At 43.4% G+C, this 23,594-nt stretch overlaps 2 protein-coding genes across 2 annotated transcripts; both read left to right on the top strand.

The window, feature by feature from the left end:
• The first annotated feature begins 289 nt into the window (after positions 1 to 289).
• On the top strand, positions 290 to 2,523 carry LOC136507945 (GATA transcription factor 7-like). Its single transcript, XM_066502540.1, has 2 exons — positions 290 to 988; positions 1,088 to 2,523. Exons 1-2 carry the CDS (start codon positions 887 to 889, stop codon positions 1,697 to 1,699), a joined length of 714 nt encoding a protein of 237 aa, XP_066358637.1. The 5' UTR covers positions 290 to 886; the 3' UTR covers positions 1,700 to 2,523.
• A 1,739-nt stretch (positions 2,524 to 4,262) lies between these two features.
• Positions 4,263 to 13,786, top strand: LOC136553101 (beta-glucuronosyltransferase GlcAT14A-like). The gene is made up of 4 exons (XM_066544582.1): positions 4,263 to 4,947; positions 5,869 to 5,944; positions 6,034 to 6,149; positions 13,221 to 13,786. The coding sequence occupies exons 1-4, from the start codon at positions 4,395 to 4,397 to the stop codon at positions 13,733 to 13,735; spliced, it is 1,260 nt and encodes a 419-aa protein (XP_066400679.1). The 5' UTR covers positions 4,263 to 4,394; the 3' UTR covers positions 13,736 to 13,786.
• The last annotated feature ends 9,808 nt before the right edge of the window (positions 13,787 to 23,594 follow it).

The raw sequence follows: 23,594 nt of genomic DNA, 5'->3' as shown, positions 1-23,594 counted from the left end.
ATGTGAAAATTAAATTTATTACTGTGAAATTCTTATACACTTCCTGTGAAAACCCTATTTTCAAAAGGGGCATGAGATGTTGAGATTCCTAAACTGGGCCATTCTTATAATTTTTTTAATTCACATCAAAGAGGTGCCAGCGCGGGAGGATATCCGGTACAAAATTTTCACAATTCACCTACTCCGTGGTACTCAGCCGGGAGAAATGCATCTGGACATTTTTTAGAAACAAAAATGAATCACAACAGGTGAAACAGCTTCTATCTTACAATATACCATGAAACAGCTTTCTATCTTTACATTAATACAATACCATGGAACAGCCCATCGAAAACAGGATACTGGATACAGTTCATCTCAAAATACGGGCGCAGTTGTATCCGTGTGAAAAAGCTTGGACCTCATGTCACGAAATGCATGCGCCGCCGCGGCCTGGATGGAGCCAGCAGGATCATCTTCCTACCTTCCGTTTCTGTTCTTCTCCACTGCTTGTGCTTAACCCTGAGGCAAACCCTAATGGAGGATCCTGGCTAACCCGGCTCTTCTAAGCGGGCCAACAAATCCAAATCGTCCCCAGCCAGCAGCCAGCCACAGTGCCAGCCCCAAGACTTGAGAGGCAGCCGCTCCAGCAGCCCCACGGCCACGTGAACGCCATGGGGTTATTACCCTCGTTAAAACCTATGGATGTAGCATCATCTCAAGAACCCCAGACAAAAATCTCGCTTGCTTAACTTGTGAAACCACTGAGGTAGAAACAAAACCTTCCAAAAAGGGTTGGAAAGCAGATGATAAAAAGCCCACCCGGATCATCCCGAATAGAAGTGTTCAAGTAATCGAATAAAAAATTACATTTCTTTATCCCTCTGCCTTGACGGCGGCGGCGACCATGGCGGGGTGCGGGGCAGCGGCGGACGGGAACCCGGCGGCGGCGGCGGACGAGCTCGCGAGCGGCGCGGACGCCAGCTTGAATGCCTTCTTTGACCACGCGGTACCCGTTCTCGTTTCTCCCATGGCTGCTGCGGATGGGGTTGGGTTTGCGACATGGGCGCTAAAAAAATTCATCCTTTTTTTGGGGTGGTTCTTGCAGGGGTTGGACCTGGCGGCCGCCGGAGGTGGGCAGGGGGCGGACGAAGAGGAGGAGCTGGAGTGGCTCTCGAATATGGACGCGTTCCCTTCGGTGGAGACCATGTCGGCGGAGGTGGAGGCGGCGCCGTCGGCGCCGGCGGCGGGCGTGGGCCGCCTGGAGCCGCTGCCCCACGCGCACGCGGTGGGGCCGAGGACCAAGGGTTTGCGGCGGCGGCGGCGGGTGTCGGCGCCGTGGAGCGTCCCGCCGGTCCTGCCGCCGGCGCCCCCGCCCCCGCCCCCGGCCCCGCCCGCGGGCGGCGCGCCGCCGCGGCGCCGGTGCACGCACTGCGCGTCGGAGGAGACGCCGCAGTGGCGGCAGGGCCCCAAGGGGCCCAGCACGCTGTGCAACGCGTGCGGCGTGCGCTTCAAGTCCGGGCGCCTGTTCCCGGAGTACCGCCCCATCCTGAGCCCCACCTTCTCCCCGCTGCTGCACTCCAACTCCCACCGCCGCGTCATGGAGATGCGCCACCACGTGGAGGTGGAGACCGCCACCGCCGGCGGCCGTGCCGGCGCCAGGGCCCGCCGCGCCGAGCGCGCCGCGGCGCGCGCCGCCGCCGCCGCCAAGGGCAAGTGATGATACAGTGACCGGCCGAGAGGGACATGGGTCTTTTGGTTCCTTGGCGATGGAGGATGGAGGTGACTCGAGACCGGCCATGATTACCTTACCTCCGCTCGTTATCTGCGTAGTTTTCCCTTTGCAATTCTAGTTTTGTTAGGACTGGTAGGATTAGGAGGTCGATGAAGCAGCTGCAGACGAGAGAGACAAGAGCGTCATCGTGATCAAATGTTCTGTGCAACCTTGCTTCTGCTGTAACAAGACTCATGGAGTCATGGCGATGAGCTTGTGGGACTGTGTCCCTATATATCCAGCGCCAAACTGGATAAGCGCTTGTCAGGTCACCTCGCCTGTTATTACTCCTCAGTCCATCGGCCATCGCAGCGCAGTAGGGATGGGACATGGGAGGGTCAATCATCGAGAGCATGTGAGCATACATGGAGGGCGACATGTCTGGCACTCACCGGCCTTGCCTTTCCACCTCGCTAGGCGCATACGATTTTGACGGTTTTTGCTTCCGTCTCCCCGTGATTGAGGCCGGCAAATCACGCTCATCCATGTGATACTCTCCAACTACACGGAAGAGAAGAGACGGCTGCCTTCGTGGCACTGGCACGGTGGCACCGTCCGCGGATATGCTCTGCTCAGTGACCGTCGTGCAGCGCTTCCTGGCATTCTTCTTTCATCTTTCCTCCTGGCTGGCTGGAACTGGAATTGGCAACTGGCAACCTGCTCGCAGTCAGCTGAGTCGCAGCCTTCCAGAGCCAAGGAGGTCGGCAGGTCGCAAAGCCTAAGAGCCTAATCGTTGTTGGTTTTGTGGCTGATAAGCCCGACTAATGTTAGTTTGTTGTGAGAGAAAAACGCTATTGGTTGGCTGAGAAGCCCTCGCTGAAACCAACGAGGCTGTAAACCGGGCAAAGCTTATCACTGCATTGCATCCTCAGTGTCACTGGCTAGAACCCACATGGCGTTGCATTGCATTGCAACTTTGCTCGCTAGCAGCTGCTGGGTCTCAGCCGTCGTTGCAGCGCACGGCCCTGGCATTAGTTTGGCGAGCAGTGGCAGGAGCAAATGGAGTCTTTATGGCGGCAGAAGAGGGTACGACCCCAGGCGCATGTGGGCTGGATGTGGTGCTGCACTGCTTGCTGGTACTACCATGCTCGCTACTGTTTGCTTGGATTGTGCACTCGCAGGACCTCCGGATTCACAGAACTCACCTCTGCTTTCCACTGCCCTGTGAGCGGTTGCCGCTTGAATGATGCCGGGGTTTGATGTACTCTTCGTAACCATGTTCCCGCGGTGTTTTCCCCCCTCCAGACTTGCATAAAATGCAGCATAACTTTTGCTGACCCAATAACTTGCGTTTCAGGTCCGGTTTGGTTCTCGAGGGATCGAAAAGTAATCTAATAATAAAATAGAAAGTATTTTCTAGATATTAGTTTCAATTCATAGGATCTAAACATATTAGAGTAGCGCTAAGAGACTATTTATATCATTCCTAACTTATAGAAATAGAGATTTTTGTGAAACAAATACCCTCCAACAACCCCTTTAAATAGATCTCCAAATAACATATTTTATTTCGGATTTCTAGCTAGTTACAGATGGTAAACGATCCTTGCTCTCTATAGTGTGCATGAGACATAGAAAAGTTGTCGTACATTCAGAGAGGCAGCTGTTGCACCTGTCGACCTCGTCTCGGCCATCAGAGCAGAAGCGGATCGCTGGGCAAAAGCCGGAGCTTCAGGACTGTCCAGCTTGACGTTGCCGGGCGCACGATAGAACACAACGACAAACCCGTGCTCACAGATAGTTCTTAACGGCCATGTAATCTCTTTTAAGTTCCTGTTGTCGGGCCGGCGTAGGCTATTTGTAACATAAACTCTCTTCCTTCTTAATACAAATGATACGCATGCTCTTGCGTATTCAAGAAAAAAGACAGAAAAGCTGTTGAAGGGTACAAAGATATAGAAAGCGGTATTTACTCAAGTGAATATTATACTTTAGAGAGTAAATTTTAGAAAGACTCTTAGAGATTTTCTTAGTGTGTTTTATGAGATGGAAATTATAGCAATTCGGTAAGGTTCTCAACCAAACTAAAAAGTTTGCTTATACCTTCTGGTTAAGATAAAAAAACAACGTTATAGGACATAGTATCATCACTTGGCACTGACAAGTCATATATGTTTTTTGACTTAGCACGGGATTTGAACAAAAGTGAATATCAAGTCGTTCTTGATTTTTTTCACTTAGCCGTGAAAATGAAACCAAGTGAATGTTTCACGCAGAAGGAACCACTTTTTTTTTTAACAAAAATAAAGTTTGTTTATCCACCAACTGCTGTAAATCAACCATGGGACGCATCGTCGTCTGATATTCACATGACGAAGTCCTATTTTGGTTTTGGACGGCGGTTAAACCAAAGATAATAAGATGCACGTGAAATAGACTTTCTTGAAAAAACCTTTTGCTGGTAGCTTCCGGCCGTTGCACGTAAAGGCCTGATGCCAAACCCATCGAAGATGCACACACTGACAGTCTGACACACACCAAACGAAGGATTCACGAAGGACAGGCCGAGTCTCATCAGTTTCACCAGCCGCCCACCAAACTTGGCAAACTTTCCTCTTCCCCTACCGCGCGGCTCTCCCTCCCGCAGGCGCAGAGCAGCAGAACGCAGAAACCCAGAAAATTTCCCCACTCCCCCCGTGCAATGCAATCCGCCGCGGCGGCCGCGCCCTCCGCCCTGCCGCACAGCGTCTTCCCCAAGGACTCCCGCCCGCTCCCGTGCCTCCTCCTCACCTCCCTGCTGCTGCTGCTGCTGACCCTCCACCTCCTCACCTCCTCCTCCTCCCCCGCCCCCTCGCCGCCTCCACCACCACAGCCCCGCCTCGCGCCGCTCCCCTCCGCAGCCTCCGCGGGCCCCACGCCGCCCTCGCTCGCGTTCCTCCTCACGGGATCCGCGGGCGACGCAGACCGCCTCCAGCGGCTTCTCCTCGCCACCTACCACCCCCGCAACGTCTACCTCCTCCTGCTCGACCGCGCCGCCTCCGCGGACGACCGCGCACGGCTCGCTCGCAGCGCGCGGGCTGCCCCCGGCCGCGCCAACGTCCATGTCGTCGGGGACCCCGGGTTCGCCAACCCGCGCGGGGCCTCCGCGCTCGCCGCCACGCTGCACGGCGCCGCGCTGCTGCTGAGGGTCGACCGGGGCTGGGACTGGTTCGTGCACCTCGACGCCGATGAGTACCCGCTCGTGACACCCGATGGTGATTCCTCTCAACACCTATCCTGCTACATTTTGATGTATATATGCGGTAGACCCTAGTGTTCCTGAGAATTTTTATGTAGATCTAGGTATTTGGGTGATCAGAAGTGTATTTATCTATATCTATTTTGTTTTAATAGATTATTAATGTTTGCATGAAATGTGCCGTAGTTTGTTTAACATTGATAGATCTGTCTGCAACTCTGGATTTGGCGTTATCAAGTAGGTGAATCAATTTATTGTACATGATAGTTCCCTTTCAGAAGATCATACTAATGCATGAGAATGAATATAGAAAGGTTTGAAAGAATGGGGCTAGGATGGCTTTAAGGAATATAACTCGTTTTTTTGGTAGGTCTCTAAAGGAACAGGTTGAAACTAAATAATCAGTTTGTTGTATCATCTTATGCCGATTTACCAAGGAAAAAAATTCACTTCATCTATAAAAGCATGCTCATGTTAGTATTTTAATTGAATTAACACTCCCAACGATTAATGGAAGTGTCACGCTAGAGTTTGTAAATAAGATTGTATTAGCTAGCTTTACTCCTGGCCACTATTTTTAAATTTCCTGCCCCGTTTTTTTTTTAGTTTGGAAATAATACAATTAGAATGGGGGACAGAATTTGTCCCACAAAGAATATTGTAGTCTTAGTCAACCAATGCTTTCGATTGGTTTTCATTGAGCTTGGGCAGCAGATTATTTTTTTTCTAAGGTTTATGCTATTACTGCCTACTTGAGTCCTATGCACCTAGCATGCATTTATGAATGGAGCTTGAAGCCATGGGAACTTGCTACTTTAATCTTATCAGGGTTTACGATAGCTGTTTGTTACTTTTACTCATTTATGTCATAAATTGTTGACAGCTAGTGGAAAGGTATTAGTTTATGAAGGTAACTTGATTTCCAAATTGTTTGCAGACCTCCTGCATGTTTTTTCATACCTACCGAAGGATCTCAACTTCATTCAGCATACTAGCTATATTGGTTGGAAGGAGTAAGGGCACTTTATCATTTTTGGTTCTAGTCTCTCTCTCAATTTAGGGCTGGAAGTTATTTACATTGTCTGTCTGTCTCTGCATCCAGGGAAAGACAAATAAGGCCAATCATCGTTGATCCTGGTCTATATCTCTCATCCAGGAATGACATTTTTTATGCCACCCAAAAGCGTGATCTGCCAAATGCTTATAAACTGTTTACAGGTGAGGGAGTACTGTCTTTAATCTATCACTATCGCATGACTCACAATCCAAGGGTGAGGCATGGAAGCACTCACCATACTTTTTTTTTCTCTTTATTTGTCAGTACATAACGTTAGAACAATACAGAATAAAATGCTTTATAACGTCAATAGTCAAGTGATACACAGTTGACCAAGAACAGTGGTGACACGGTCCAATTATTCTGTTGTTGATGCCTGTTATATGATTACCAGAGCAAAGCATGCTTTTGTGAAAAACTACCTCTGTTGTGACCCAAAAAATGATTGCACTCACTTTTTTGAAACTTAGCCACAAATATACAAAAGGGATATTTAGATTTATAATCTGGAAATTCCATCATTAGATTTTTCACCAAGTAATGCCCGAGGTTTGTATCGTCCAAAGTGGTAATTAAGTGAAGATATTTTGGGGTGGGCATGGGTTTGTTACCAGTTAACTTTCTTTCGTTGATTATCATTCTATCGGCAAGGGCTATGGTAGCTAAGATTCTACTGGTTTGTTTGGTATGATGCACATGGTCATTGTTAATTAACAAGATCATTTAATTCTTTAAGTGCTCTTCTTTTTTATGTAAACTGTGGTCACTAATTCAATTAAGTTATAGATTTGAAGGCTGGCCATTTGAACTTTTAAAATGGAAGATCAATGTAGGTAGGACATAGGGTATTAGGGACCCTTTAGTAAGCTGGTCATTTGGTTTGCTGACCATATATATCCTTATTTAACTAAATGAAATGTCTCAAAGTCAGGGTTTCTATCAGCATTTCAATTTTTTAGCTGCCTTGTCTATTTCGGTAGAAGGGCATGACGGGAACTCTGGGTGGTCTATATACATCTTTGCATGGTGCTTTACTTCATGGTAATATCAAGCAAATTCTGGCATTTGTTGGACTAGCATATTGAAAATAGGACTGTATTTGAACACTGCAATTTCTGTAATTTATTGAATATTGGTACACAATGTTTTTTATTAATCCTTTCACTAAGCCTTACTCTTGGGACACTTGCAGACAAACCTTATGTTTTTGTGGCAATTCAAAGTATTCATAAACTAAGAAATTGGATGGCGATATGTATTTTATATTCATAGCTGATTTGCAAACTTACAGGAAAGAAATTTGAGTTGTATCGTGTTTCTTGGCTCGTGGCACATAACCCTGGAATTCATTGTTGTATGATTTGAAAAGACCCCACCATATCCTACTCATGCCCAAACTGGTGTGTCTGTCCCACTTGCAACCCCACTTTGTCTCAGTTGCAAAAAAATTTTGACCAGTCATGGACAAGAAAATGAATTTTTGCAGGCCAGAACTTCGCGCCTGCTTTGCATAACCAATTATGGCCGGGTTTAGAACTGTATCACCATAAGACGTTGGCCCTTGGGCTATGTAACATTAGTCATGAAATGCACCGATTTCTACAAGACTTCATCTGTGTCCAGTTGTCCACAGAACCTTGACATCTTATGATAATATGTTTAACTCAACATTAACAGATGTTTATGTATTCAAAACGCCCTATGCTTTTATTATTTTCCATGTATTGCTTGTGTGTTTTTTTGGTGCTGTTACTGTTCTAGAATAATTTCTAACTAACTTTACGCTTATATACAAGAGCTTACCGGCATGCTATTGTCCGTAGATATAGCATCATATTTTTAAGATTGAATTTCCTGGCTCATGGCACATAGCCCAGGAATTTATGGTTGTATGATTTGAAAAAGGCCCCACCATATCCCAATCACACCAAGACTGGTGTGTCAGTCCCACTTGCAACCCCACTGTCTTAGTTGCCTAATTCTTTTGACTAGACAACGTGGACAAGAAATGATTTTTGCAGGTCGGAATGGCACACCAGCTTTGGCATGATTGGGTTATGGTCTGGTTTTAGAGCTGTATCACCATACCACCATAAGACCTTGGTCTTTGTAACATTATCCATGAAATGCAGCAATTTCTACAAGACTTCATGTCTTCAAGTATGTCCATACTCCATAGAGCCTTGACATCTTCTGAATTAATAATATGTTTAACTCTACATTAACTACCGTTTACTATTCAAAATGCCCTATGCTTTTATTATTTTCCATATTTGTGTGTGTTTTTTCCTTGTGTCACTGTTTAAGAATAATTTCTAAGCAACTTACTATTCTATACAAGAGCTTATCAGTGTACTATTCTCCGTAGATATAGCATCGTATTTCTAAGATTGAATTTCTTGGCTCATGGCACGTAACCCAGGAATTTATGTTGTATGATTTGAAATGGCCCCACCATATGCGAATCATGCCAAGACTGGTGTGTCGGTCCCACTTGCAACCCCACTTTGTCTTAGTTGCCAAAGTTTTGTTGACTAGACAACGTGGACCAGAAAATGATATTTTTGCAGGTTAGAACGTCACGCCAGCTTTGGCGTAATTGGGTTATGCCCGGGATTTAGAACTATATCACCATATGACCTTGGGCTATGTTTCATTAGCATGAAATGCAGCAATTTGTACAAGACTTCAACTATGTCCATAGAGCCTTGACATCTTCTGAAATAATAGTATTTTAATTTAACTTAACATTAACTACCTATTGCGTATTCAAAATGCCCTATGCTTTTATTATTTTCCATGCATTGTTTGTGTGTTTTGGATCCCCCCCCCCCCCCCCCCCCCCTCTGGTGTCCCTGTTTTAGAATAATTTCTAAGCAACTTTACTATTCTATAGAAAGAGCTTACCAGTGTTCTATTTCCATAGATATAGCATCGTATTTCTAAGATTGAGTTTCTCGGCTCATGGCACATAACCCAGGAATTTATGTTGTATGATTTGAAAAAGGCCCCACCGTATCCCTGTCACGCTAAGACTGGTGTGTCGGTCCCACTTGCAACCCTACTCTGTCTTAGTTGCCAAAATTTGTTGACTAGACAACGTAGACAGGAAAATGATTTTTTGCAGGTCGGAACATCACGCCATCTTTGGCATAATTGGGGTTACGGCCGGGTTTTAGTTTAGGTACCACCATAAGACCTTGGGCTAGTGTAACATTAGTCATGAAATGCACCAATTTCTACTAGACTTCAATTAATGGCACATAACTTGGACATCTTTTGAAATAATGCTATGTTAACTCCAACATTAACTACCGTTTATGTATTCAAATTGCCCCATGCTTTTATTATTTTTTGTATATTGCTTGTGCGTTTTAGATTTTTTTCTGGTGTTGTTACTATTTTATGATAGTTTGTAAGCAACTTTATTCTTCTATACAAGAGCTTACCAGCATGCTATTATCTATAGATATAGCATTGTATTTTTAAGATTCAAATTCTTGACTCTTGGCACATAACCCAAGAATTTATGGTTGTATGATTTGAAAAAAAGGCCCACTGTATCCCAATCACGCCAAGGCTGGCATGTCAGTCTCACTTGCAACCACACTCTATCTTAGCCGCCAAATATTGTTTTGACTAGACAATGTGGACAAGAAAAAGATTTTGTAGGTTAGAACGTCACGCCTGCTTTGGCGCAATCGGGTTACGACGGGGTTATAGAACTGTATCACCACAAGACCTTGGTCTATGTAACATTAGTAATGAAATGCACCAATTTCTACAAGATTTCAACCATGTCCATATAACCTTGACTAATTCTGAATTGTTAATATGTTTAACTCAAAGCTAACTACTGTTTATGTATTCAGAATGTCCTATGTTTCATTATTTTCCATATATTGCTTGTGTGTTTTGGAATTTTTTTTCTGTTGCTGTTACTGTTTTAAAATAAATTCAAACTAACTATACTCTTCTATACAAGAGCTTACCTATTGTCCGTAGATATAGCATTATAATTTTAAGAATGAATTCTTGGCTCATGGCAACCTAGGAAAATTATGGTTGTATGATTTGAAAAAGGCCCCACCGGATCCCAATCACGCCAAGACTGGTATCAGTCCACTTGCGATCCCACTGTCTTAGTTACCAAAATTTTGTCGACTAGATAACGTGGTCAAGAAATTGATCTTTTGCATGTTGGAACGTCTTGCCAGCTTTGGCGTAATTGGGTTATGGCTGGGTTTTAGTACTGTATCACCATAATACCTTGGGCTATTGTAACAGTGGTCATGAAATGCAGCTACAAGACTTCAACTATGGCCACATAACCTGGACATTTTTTTGAGATAATACTATATTAAAACCAACATTACCTACCGTTATGTATTCAAATTGCCCCATGCATCATGCATTTACTATTTTTCATATATTGCTTGTGTTTTAGAATTTTTTCTGGTGGTGTTACTGTTTCAGGATAATCTGTAAGCAACTTTATTCTTCTATATGAGAGCTCAGCATGGTATTCTCTATAGATATAGCATCATGTTATTAAGATTGAATTTCTTGGCTCTTGGCACATAACCCAGGAACTTATGGTTGTATGAATTGAAAAAGGCCCCACTGCACGCCAGCCTCACTCTGTCTTAGTCACCAATATGTTGACTAGATAGACAACGTGGACAAGAAAAAGGTTTTGCAGGTCAGAGTGTCATGCCTGTTTTGGCATAATTATGGCTGGGTTACTGCATCATCACTAGACCTTGGGCTATGTAACATTAGTTACGAAATTCACCAATTTCTACAAGACATCTTTTGAAATAATACTATGTTTAACTCAAACTTTACCCGTTTATGTATTCAAAATGCCCCATGCCTTTATTATTTTTCCATATATTGCTTTTGTGTTTGGGATTTTTTTTCCTGGTGTTACTTTGTTATGTTCATTTCTAAGAAACTTTACACTTCTACTCAAGATCTTACCAGAATGCTGTTATTTATAGATATAGTATCATGTTTTTAAGATCGAATTTCTTGGCTCAAGTCACGTAACCCTGGAATTTATTGTTGTATAATTTTGAAAAAAAACTCGACCTGTGGGGGGGGGGGGGGGGGGGGGATGGGGGGGGGGGGGGGGGGTAAGACAACCCCCAGGCATTGCATTAAAAAGAAGAACTTCTCACGCATGTCGAGAAAACCCCCGAACCCCTGCCCCACTCATACACAGCGGCACCGTAGCCCATGTGAGAACGACCGGGGCCAGGCCTTAGACCTGTGCTTTGGCGTGGGACAGACGAGGGGATTTTTTTAACCCCAACCTGAAAATTCGCTCCCACAGAACTCAGCACCTGAGGAGTGCTACTCGGACCACCTAACCAACTCAGCTAGAGGCCGTTTCGCATAATTTTGAAAAACATATCCTAAGGAGGCCAAGGCTGATTTGGCAGTCCCACCTACAGCACCACTCTATCATAATCGCTAAATGTTTTGTCGACTAGCCCATGTGGATGACAAAATGATGAGGCACGTTGGAACATCATGCTTGCTTTGGCGTTCTTGGGCTACAATCTTTGTTTAAGATCTGTGTAACCATTAAAACTTGGTCTATGTCACATAAGTCAGGAAATCCTTTATGCAAGACTTAAGGCCTCTTTGGCACGGCTTATGCCGGCTTCGGCTTCATCTATTTTGCGCAAATCGAGGCACTGTAGCGTGAAGCCGTTTTGTAAGCCGGGGTTAAAATGAACTAGAAGCCGGGAAAAGCCAGTTTTTCAGGCTTCACCGGCTTTGGCTTCACCGGTGAAGCCGTTTTAGATGAGCCGTGCCAAAGGGGACTTTCAACAAGGACTATGACACCTGGACTTCTTCTGAAATACTCCCTCCGTTCCAAATTATAAGACTTTAGCTTTTCTAGATACATTTTTTTACTATGTATATTTGGACATAGTGTATATCTAAGTGCGTAGCAAAATCTATGTATCTGGAAAAGCCAAAACATCTTATAATTTGGAATGACGAGAGTATATGCTATGGTTGATGCCAACATTAACCTACATTTATTTATTTCCTTGACAAAAAATGCCCCTTTTTATTTTCTTTATATTCCTTGTGCAATTTGGATTTTTTTCCACTGTTACTTTTTTCTTGTCCATTTCTAAGAAAATATACTCTTCTATATACAAGAGCTTACCAAAATGCTACTGTCTATAATATTGTGTTTTAAGATCAAAATTCTTTGGCTTATGGCAACCTTTGATTTTGTGGTTGTATGATTTGAGAAAGGCTTGACCATAGCCTAACAACACCAAGGCTGGTGTGGCTGTGTGGCAGTCCCAACTTGAGTTGCTAAAATTTGTTGACTAGTCAATGTCGATGACAAAATGATGTTGCGTGTTGGAACGACATGCACATGCCTGCTATTGCTGTTGGATTACGGCCGGGCTTTAGAACTCTATGACTATTTTTTTTGTGTTATGTAACATGAATAGGGAAATCCACCAATTTCTGCAAGGCTTCAAAGTATGACCTTAAAACCTGTTTTTCCTTTAAATAAATACACTATTTGAGTTCCATTTGACCACCATTGTGGTACCTTGACACAAAATGCCCCTTTTTCTTTTATTGTTTTCTGTATATTACTAGTGTACTTTGGATTGCTTCTGTTATTGATATTTCTGTAGGTTCATAAACTATGGTACACTCCTGTAGTCCTGTATAAGAATCTTGGGATGTAAAATGATGATGAATACCATATGAACTCTAAGGCAGATGGATAGAACATTCTGTTTCAAGGATATGCATATGCATGAAATGTCTTAAGATTAAATTTCACAAAATGCCAGGTTGTATTGTATTGACATTGGTACAGAACCCTATATTTCTTGGATTTCTTATTATGTTTACTCTGGTTTTGTGGACATTTGTTTATAATACCTTTGTTATTGTACCATTGATATAATTCATTAGGTGTCCTCCCTTACTGATCTAAAAAAAGGACATGTTTTTCTATCGCTAGACACAAAACCTTCAATAAAAAGATTTCAAAACATAAACGAGAGTTGAAGATGTCCACAGATTTCTTTGTGATCTTCAACTTCATCAGATGACAGTGACAACACTACATAGCTGCTACACATCATTGTTTAGTGCTATTTGACTTGTTTCTTGTTTGTTGTATTGATAGTTTACTCTGTTTTTGTTTATGTCTAAGGGTGTCTATTGTTTCCTTGCAGGCTCTTCGTCTGTTATCCTTTCTCGGAAATTAATTGAATATTGTATTGTTGGTATGGATAATCTGCCAAGAACTCTGCTGATGTACTACACTAACATGCCCTTGCCACACAGGAAGTATTTTCAGACAGTTCTTTGCAACTCCCCTGAATTCAACAAGACTGTAGTTAACCATGATCTGCACTATTCAACATGGGATGCTCATTCCAAAAACGAGCCACGCCTACTGACTATAGATGATGTAGAAAATATGACCGATAGTGGTGCAGCCTTTGGGACTAGATTTCCGAAAGATGATCATGTGCTTGATCACATTGATGCTGAAATTTTAAACCGCCTTCCTGGAGAGCCAGTTACAGGAGGATGGTGCATAGGTGTTGGGCATGACAGTCCATGCGACATTTCAGGTAACCCAGATGTTCTTAGACCTGGGCCTAAAGCTATAAAACTTGCTAAGTTCCTTGCTGAAAGGCTGTCATATCAGAACTTTTATGGCCATCAATGTATATGGGATTGATAATTGTATAATTTCATTATCAGGGAACCCGATCTTTCAGGTTATGCGTTTGCGGTTTGCTTCATAAGTTTATATGCTGTCTAACCTTGTTTCCTTGTAATCCACGCTAGTTGATTCTTCTGTGATAACCTAAAACAATATAATTGAATCATAAGAAGAAATGTTGGACAATAAGCAGCTGTGGTGGCATTTTATTTGATACTCCCTCTATCCTAAATTGTAAGTTATTCCAAGAATCTTGGAGAGTCAAAGTTTTTCAAGTTTGACTAAATTCATATAACAAAATAATAATATTTATCATACCTAGTAAGTATCATTAGATTCTTTATTAGTTATATTTTCATATTATACCTATTTGATGTCATCAATCTTTGTGTTTCTCTCTATAATTTTAGTCAAATTTAAAAAAGTTTGACTCTCCAAAATTCTTGGAATGACTTACAATTTGGGATGGAGGGAGTATGAAGCAAAGTTGTGGTAGGCGAGAGATGAAACGACACGTTGTGGTAGGCGAGAGATGAAACGACACGGGAGAAGTACTAAATATGTTTTTAAATATAGATAAGGGCCTTTTTTTTTGGCATGGCTCTGGCTTCAGATCTAGCAATAGCTTTTGCAGAGGAGTTGGAGGAGTCGTTTTTGGGTGAGAAACTAGAGCTATAAAAAGTACATTCTCAAGTGTTCTGGCTCCTCTGGCTCTTGAGGAGTGCGAAACGAGCCCTAAAGTGCATCGCTGTAAAGAACGATGGCCCAAGGGGTGATTTGGGTTTTAAAAAAATTATAAAGCGATAAACCTTAACCTATCGAAATTCTAAACCTCTAAAGGTTATTAACTCCTAAGTTCTTCATCAAAAAGCAAACTAGCGAGTCTTTAGAGCCAACAAGATAACCATATATATATATTTTTTATCAAGGTTCACAGTAAGATTTCTTATCAAGGTTCACACTATGATTAATATCCTTCGAGTGGGTAAATGAAACCTGTGCTAACCACACACTAACAAGAATTCTAGTTGCACTTAATGAAACTTGCAAGCAAATAAAATAAAGTAAATATAAAAGAGCATGGTAAACAAACAACCAGATTTTCGTCTTGTTTTTAAGCACTATTTTAGCAGTACTTTTAGTGAAGGAATAATGTTTTTCTCTCACAACAAATCAGCATAAGCAGTAGCATAAGCCAAATTTCTCGTGGTTTAGGGTTATTGTCACACCAAGAGTAACATGTCAGACTCCAAAACCCAATCAAGAGCACCGATGGCACTCTAGGCTAACACTCAAAACGTCACCGAACAGCTTGGGTGGCTCTCCAATATTTCACAATCCACGTGCTGGCATATACGGGGGAAGAGTAGCTCTAATGAGTCCAGCGGGGGATAATATTTATATAGAGGGTTAAGAGACTACTAGCCGTTGAAAAACATGACAAATACAGTGAGCATCGGATGATCCGTCAAACTATCTCAAATTCAATGTCTTGAACCCCTTAATAGTACGATCAAAGAAAAACAAAGACATTACACACTACTTAGCGAATGCTGTCTCAACGACCATAGTCTACAATAGCTTCTAGAGTGTGCTTAGCCTTCATGTAATGCTTTGCGCAAAGCTCGTTTAGACGCCAAATCATGGGGCCACGGCATTTGTGGGCTCGTGGCCATTCTCACTTCTTTGGGCAGAACGCATGTTAATCACACGCACTTGTGTTCACAATCACTAAAACCCTATTTTTCACAATAGAGTCTAGATGTGTTCAACAGGCGGGCCATAAACTTGTGACGGGTGCCACTTATGTCCATCAACTCTAAAAATACATTTATAGATCCATTAACTTTCAATGCATGTCTATACCCTTCGTTTGTGTCTGGTTCTGACGTGGCATCACCACCGCGGCACATACGTGAGCATTGACTGTTGAGTCAGGACTTAATTTTGTAGCTTTGCTCCCTGTCTTCGTCTGCAAACGAAATAACAGCGCAGGATGAGTTCACTGGACCATACGTGCCACCAAGAGAAACAACAGGCACCGCCATATCCATGCGGATTCCTCATCTCGTCCTTCAGGCTACGGTCAACTTCTCCACGAGCCATGAAACTTGGCCATGGCTGTGAGCGGCAGCCCCAGTAGGACATGGCGGCTCCCTCCTCCCCGCACGACAGGAATAGAGCCACCTCCCTCTCGGGCAATGTCATGGGCCGCACGCTGCAGGTAGGCCCCACCCAAAGTCGGTAGCACGGAACGACAGCTGCGATCACGCCGTGGTGAGCAGCGTCGATGCCAGTGATGGCCAGGCGCGTGAATTTTTTTGTATTTTGGTCTCTTTTGAAAATATTTTTTTACAAAAAGACCTATGCCAAAACGTTTGCTGAAAATAGACCATTTTTAGGCGTCTTAGAATATGACGCCAAGGTATGAGGGTCGGCGTCGACTAACACGACGCCGAGATCTTGCCACGTCACGGACGACCCCGGTCGACGGCGACACGGTGGCGCATAGGGTTCGACACGTCGGCGTCGTGTCAGCCAACGCCACAGGCCGAACCTCGGCGCGGTGGGGCTACACGCCGAGCTATTGGCACCATCCGGCGCGCGGCCCAGGCGGCCCAACAACGCTTCGTGGCCCAATAGCTCGGCGCGGGGTCACTTAACGCCGAGCCACCAGACTCTGCGCGGCCCGACTCAACGCCGAGGTCTGGGCTCTTGAAGCCGCGCCGCGGCCCCCTTCTTCTTCCTCCCTCCATTCTGAAGACCGGCGCCGGCTCTACTCTTCGACTCCCCCCACGCCCCCACGAAACCCTAACTCCCAAAAGCGACCCTAGGTGCCCCGATCTCGTCTCTCGAAGCTTTCTCGAGGTAATGGTCCCTCCCCTCCTCCAATCTATCCGCGTAGATGTGCTTGCATTGTCTCTAATCATGTGGAATCATGGGTGTATGGTGTTTTGGTATATGTGTGTTTGCATTTGCAAAATGTATGGCTTAGGATGATTGAGTGCATTGTTGTTTAACTGTTTTATGTGCTGAACATGTTAGGTTAGTTTGGTTTCCAGTTATTTTGGTCATTAGGGTTCTTTGTTTATTGTAGGTGTCATTAGGGTTAGTTATTTGTTAGTCATTAGGGTTAGTATGTATTTTAGTTATTTGTTGGTCATTAGATTTCAATTTTTTATGACTAGAAATGATTATGTTGTTGGAGTTGAAAAAGATTAAATGATATATTTTAGTTTTTACTTATTGGATTGAAACTCGCATGATATATTGATATGTGACACTACTTGTTGTGTGATGGCTGTAGATGGATAAATTAGTGAGGTTGCATCATGGAGGCCGTATTGTTAGGACAAGAGATGATAGTTTGGAATTTCTGAACATGTGTGAGGAGTTGTTGATTTTTTCTGAAACACCATCTTTGACCCAGTTAGTGGAGCGAGTGAAGGTTAAGTTAGGCTGGAATGAAGGAGACGTGCATGTTCAGTTTGAAGGTGTCATAGATGTTGGGTCGTCGAAGGGTCCTCGGATCAAGCGGTTGCTCAAAATTACAAGCGAGTCTGAATGGAATGATTACAAGGCAGTTGTATTGGCCTTAGAAGTGCGATCTTTGGATTTAGTAGTAAGGAGTCCAGCTTAGGAAATGATAGCTTCGAAGCATGCCCATCTTCCCCCGCTCACATAGGTTATGGTCCTTTGTCTGAAGAAGAAATACTTGTCACACAATTAGGCTACGGTGGAGATGAGGAGGAGAATGCGGTTGCCGATGGTGAGGGCAATCATGATAGTTATGAAGAGGATGATGATTATGTATTTGGTGATGTAAAAGAAGGTTTGGACGACGCTAGCGGAGACTTTTCTATTGAGGATGAGCTTAGCGACGAAGATGATCTTAGTGGTGAAGAAGACTTTGGTGATGCTAGGGCTACGAACCGTTTTGACATGGAGATAGCTAGAGATGATGAATCCTTCGTAGAGGGAATAGCCGAAGACTCTGATGACGATCGCCCTGTTGGTCGTCTCAATTTTAGGGAAATAGAGATATTGTCTAGGGTCTTGCCTTGGAGAGATCCACTAGTTGGTGATTTCGAAGACCTTAGCCATGGTCACAGGGCAGTAGCTGATGGTATGCCAAGTGATACAACAGTGCCTAATGTTAGCGGTTGCCTCATCATACTGAAGGGCATATTGTTTGGTACCATGGATGAGTTAAAAACATGGTTGCAAGAGTACTCCATTGTACACAACCGACCTTTTAGGGTCATCAATTCATTCAAGGAGAAGAGGTACACGGTTTCTTGTGAAGAACAACAGTGTGGTTAGAGAGTATTTGCTAGGAAGACGAAGGCAGGCAAATGGAAGATTACCTCAGTGAAGCAACCACATATTTGTGCCACTGCTGAGGCAGAAGAGAACCATCTGCAGCTCAATTCTAGGTTCATTGCAAGGCAGTTATGCCCCGTGGTGAAGCATATGCCAACCATTACGGTGTCCGCGTTGGTTGAGATCATCTTCCAACGGTACAATTACTATGTCAAGTATGGAAAAGCATGGAGGGCAAAGCAGCGTGCACTGGAAATAATATTTGGAAATTGAGAAGAAGCTTATGAGCGCCTCCCTGTAATGTTGAACGCAATGAGGGCTGTAAATCCTGGGATGCACTTCGAGTATTTACCTAAGAAGGGTGAAACAAGGAATGGTAGCCAGGTATTTGGAAGGGCCTTTTGGGCATTCGAGCAGAGCATCGAAGCATTCAAGCATTGCAGGCCCGTCGTCTCAATTGACAGGACCTTTCTTATAGGGAAATTTGAAGGCATAATGCTTATTTGTATTGGGACAGATGTAGAAGACCAGCTTGTGCCATTGGCCTTTGCGATTGTTCAGAAGGAGGACACAGATAGTTGGTGTTGGTTTCTCAGGCTAGTAAGACAAGTGATAATTGGTCTGGGACGTGATGTTTGTGTGATATCCGATAGGCATGGTGACATTCTGAATGCCGTAGAACAAGAAATTCCTGGTTACGGCCAAATACATCACCGGTGGTGCATCAGACACCTTGCTCAGAATCTTATAAGGCGTGATCACACAAAGGACAACTTCAAATTATTTGAGGAGGTTTGCAGGCAGCAAGAGGTTCAATTATTCAAAGACAAGCTAGATGCCCTGAAGTTAGCCACAAATGTTGATGGCAGGCAATTCTTGAGCGAGTTGATGGCGTCGAAGGATAAGTGGTCACTTGCATATGACACCGGAGGTTGGAGATGGGGCTTCATGACTAGTAACATGGCAGAGATGTTCAATAGCCTTCTAAGAGGTTGTTGTGGTCTGCCTGTGACTGCTATTGCCTCATTCACCTTCTACAAGTTGAATGCTTAGTTCGTTTTGAGGAAGAAGCATGCGAGGTCTCTATGGACAGCAGGCAAAGCTTGGCCACTTTTAGCATCTCAGGAACTAGCTTTCTCAAGGAAAAAGTCTAAACGACAGAAGGGTTCATGTTTCGATTCGATCAACCATGGATATGAGATTCTAGATGGTGGTGGAACTAACATTGGTGGTGAAGACCTCCGCTCGACATTTGCTAAAACTAAACCAGAAAACAAGTTGTGTGGATGTGGAGCAAGACATGGAGCACTATATATAGAGATGAAGACAGGTTCACCATGAATGCTACTTGACAAAAAACTTGTGTGCGTACTCATTTATTGAATCTGCAAAGGCTAGATGCTTCATCTGAAAAGCCTACAACCATGACTGGTCATTTCATCTGAAAAGGCTACACCTGTGTTTTGTCACTTCATCTAAATGCAGTACATCACTCTGATATTAATTCATTGCATATACGAATACAACAGTAAACGAATCTAGGCTTTTCAGTAAGTTTTCAAATAGACTTTTCATTGACTGCAACAGTACTTGTAGCCCTTTCAGTGACTGCAACAGCACAAGTAGCCTTTTCAGTGATACAAATAGTGCATTACAACATAATAAAAAAGCATAAGACCATCTGAAATAAAAGCATAGTGCATTACAACATAATAAAAAAAAGTCCAGGGAATAAGTTCATCTGAAATAAAAGCAGAGTGCATTACAACATAGTAAAAAAAGTCTAGGGCTACACGACATCGCTCATGAATAAACCAAATACCTACTGAGTGCAACGAGGCCACTTTCCCTTCCTCTGGGCATCGGGATTCTCTTCCATCGCTGCCTTCGCTTAGCGCACACGCTCAAGCTTCTTCTCCCTCTCCGCCCTGTACGCAGCAACACGCCTCCTTTCCTCCTCTTCCTTATGCTCCTTTTTTATAGCCTCCTGTCTGCGTCTCTGCTCAAACCTCTCCTTAACCTCCGCATCCCACTCCTTCAGTTCTTCTAGATGCTGCTTGTCCGACTCTTTGATCTTAGTGTCAATCCACTGCTCAAAGTCACACAATGGTGGAACGGTCTGGAAGAAAAACAAATTGTTACAAAACAAATAAATAAGCAATACTTAATATCACAAGAAAATTAATTAACACACAATAAAAATTTCTCACAATCGATGCACGACGTTGTTGCTTTGTAGGTTCCCATGCATAATTGGGACACGTCCAGTACCTCTGTCTATATGTTTCCTCATCTTCAGAGATGTCTACCTTGTAAGGATCACCATAAAAGCACATTGGTCAAGGAACAACTTCAGGGAGAGGCTTTAGGTCGTAGGGATTTGCCCTCTGGCGACCATAGCTATAATTGAAAGAATTTAGTCATATTAACGGAGAACCAAACCTAAACCTAGGGTTTTCTATTTGTTGCACAAATAATGAATAAACATTGGGATTACCTTGGAATACGAGCTTTACCACGCCTTGGCATCCTAACATTACGTTGAAAAAAAATCAATCCAAAGTACCTTGCAACGAATGTAAAGCTACTAACACTAAATCACCATACCTCCCAAATAAGCTTTTCATTACAAACCCTAAGCAAATTTGAATCCCAACAAACACAAAATTTAACTCAATGATTATAAACCAGAACATATACAACAACAACAACAACAATCATACATTTGGGTCATTCAATCATTTGAACCACCATACATTGCACGAATGACATGGACATGAACCAAACCTATAATGCCAAGTTAAAAAACAATCGAATCTAAATGGATGAAATGAAAGAGGGGAAAGAGGAGTACCTTGGCAAAACGTTCTAGTCATAAAAAATTGAAATCTAATGACCAATAAATAACTAAAATACATACTAACCCTAATGACCAACAAATAACTAACCCTAATGACACCTACAATAAACAAAGAACCCTAATGACCAAAATAACTAGAAACCAAACTAACCTAACATGTTCAGTACATAAAACAGTTAAACAACAATGCACTCAATCAACCTAAGCCATACATTTTGCAAATGCAAATACACATATACCAAAACACCATACACCCATGATTCCACATGATTAGAGACAATGCAAGCACATCTACGCGGATAGATGGGAGGAGGGGAGGGACCATTACCTCGAGGAAGCTTCGGGAGACGAGATCCGGGCACCTAGGGTCGCATTTGGGGGTTAGAGTTTCGTGGGGGCCGTGGAGGGATTTGGGAGACAGAGAGCCGGCGGTTTCAGAATGGAGGGAGGAAGAAGGGGGCCGTGGCGCGGCTTCAAGAGACCAGACCTCGGCGTTGAGTCGGGCCGCGCCGAGTCTGGTGGCTCGGCGTTAAGTGACCCCGCGCCGATCTATTGGGCCACGAAACGTTGTTGGGCCGCCTGGGCCGCGCGCCGGATGGTGCCAATAGCTCGGCGTGTAGCCCCACCGCGCCGAGGTTCGGCCTGTGGCGTTGGCTGACACGACGCCGACGTGTCGGACCCCATGCGCCACCGTGTCGCCGTCGACCGGGGTCGTCCGTGACGTGGCAAGATCTCGGCGTCGTGTCAGTCGACGCCGACCCTCATACCTTGGCGTCATGTTCTAAGACGCCTAAATATGGTCTATTTTCAGCAAACGTTTTGACATAAGTCTTTTTGTAAAAAATGTTTTTAAAAGGGATCAAAATACAAAAATTTCACGCCAGGCGCGCGTCACCTCGAATTCCTCGAAGTAGTCCCTCCATGGACCACGTTAGCCATTAGGGCCCAACAAGGCTGAGTCAGCTAGCTATTTGGATGTACAGATCAGCGTGTATCCTACGTGGAGTGGAGGAAAGAAAAGGTGCCTAAAAAATCAAGCCAGCGACGAACTCGTCGCTCATCTATTTGTGTCTCACGATACAAAAAAAGCTACGCAGTGCATCACCTTCTTTGCTTTAGGAGCGGGGACCAGCAATACAGGTGGGGTAGAGAGAAGTAAATTGAATAAAAAATTCTTGTAAGTGGGATCCACGTAAGTTGACGTGGCACTCAGATGACCCTTTCCATTGAGGACGCCCTTAGGCCTCCGTCGCGGCCTCTTGCGGCACGACGCCCGGCAAGGCAACGACACCGTTAGCTCCACCGTGGGGCATGCCGCACCAACAAGGCAACCAGTGACGTGCTCTATTAGAAATTTAGATACTTTTATATTTAATTTAATCTATAAAAAATAATAGTAAATTTGTAACCACATAAATGTGCACGTGTGAACCACTCCCTCCATTCAAAAATGCTAATAATCGTATTAGACAACATAAAACCAGAAAAAGAAAAGACAAAAAAGGACATTAATTTTCTCCGATCTCTTCTCCATCCATTTTGTTGTGGTTAGATCTTACCACAATGAAGAACTAGGATAATAAGTTTCATATCAGTCTTTCTTATTCTTCGGTGGTAGAAAGAAGAAGGAAGACACGTGAAAGAAGAAGTTTCTCCACTTCGCCTGCAGGAATGTTGACCGTCGTTCATTGGGCATATGTTCTTAGGCATTTTGCTGAGTGTTTGCCTGTACGGTCATCTATACGAATCGTCGTACAGATTTAGAGTTGATATTTTGGGCTATACAAAACGTGGGTACAATTTAGATGATCAGGTTCTAGATATACGTAGTGTATTTTAGTGCGCTTGTAACGTAATGATGTACTCAGCTATAATCTAATATAATTCTTCTTTTGTCTAAAAAAATCCCGCTCAAAATAACCAGGCGGATGGAAAAACAAAAAAATAACGAAAAAGTGGAAAAAGGATATGGACGGATGAAAAAATTAGAGGTATTTATTAAGAATAAAAAAAGCAGGTCGGAAGAAACACTTCCCTCTTTATATATCTGTAAATTATGTATATGTCATTATAAAACAAGAGGGCGGTAGAAAGACGCAAACAGATACAGATTCAACATTCATGGAGTTAGTTAGAGAAGGTGGACGAAAAAAATAGCTAGAAATTTTACTTCTTCATTATTAGGTATGGATATAAAATAGATAGATACTCGTAAAAAAATATAGATATAGCTAAAGATACAGAGAGAAATAGAAAAGGTTTATTTTTTCTCTTCCAACTAGCGGATGCTAAGGGCGTCCCCAACGGGCGTACAAGTACCAGCCAGGAGCAACGCTCAACCAATCAAAAGAGAGAGAACCACAAAATTTTGCTCGCTAGCGCTTCCGCAAGAGGCTAACTCGCACGCCGCTCGAAATTTCCTAAGTCACTGACGTATTTGCTGCTGTGCTAAGAGATCTACTTCCTCGGGCCTTTATATATGTCGTTGTTGGTGTACGTGCCACAAGTTCGATTCAGTTTATAGAAAATACGTACAACATTTATATCTCTAAATAAATTTATAAAAAAACTAGATTTAAAGATATTTCCAATAATACTAATTATGTACTATAAATATTAATATTTTTTAATATATATTTAATCAAAGTTGTTTATCGAAAAACGCAAACGATAGATATTTAGAGCAAGAAG

Source organism: Miscanthus floridulus, chromosome 1, assembly GCF_019320115.1.
Source record: "Miscanthus floridulus cultivar M001 chromosome 1, ASM1932011v1, whole genome shotgun sequence".
Lineage (NCBI taxonomy): Eukaryota > Viridiplantae > Streptophyta > Magnoliopsida > Poales > Poaceae > Miscanthus > Miscanthus floridulus.
The sequence above is the reverse complement of the archived record's forward strand: the minus strand, read 5'-3'. Positions and strand labels throughout refer to the sequence as shown.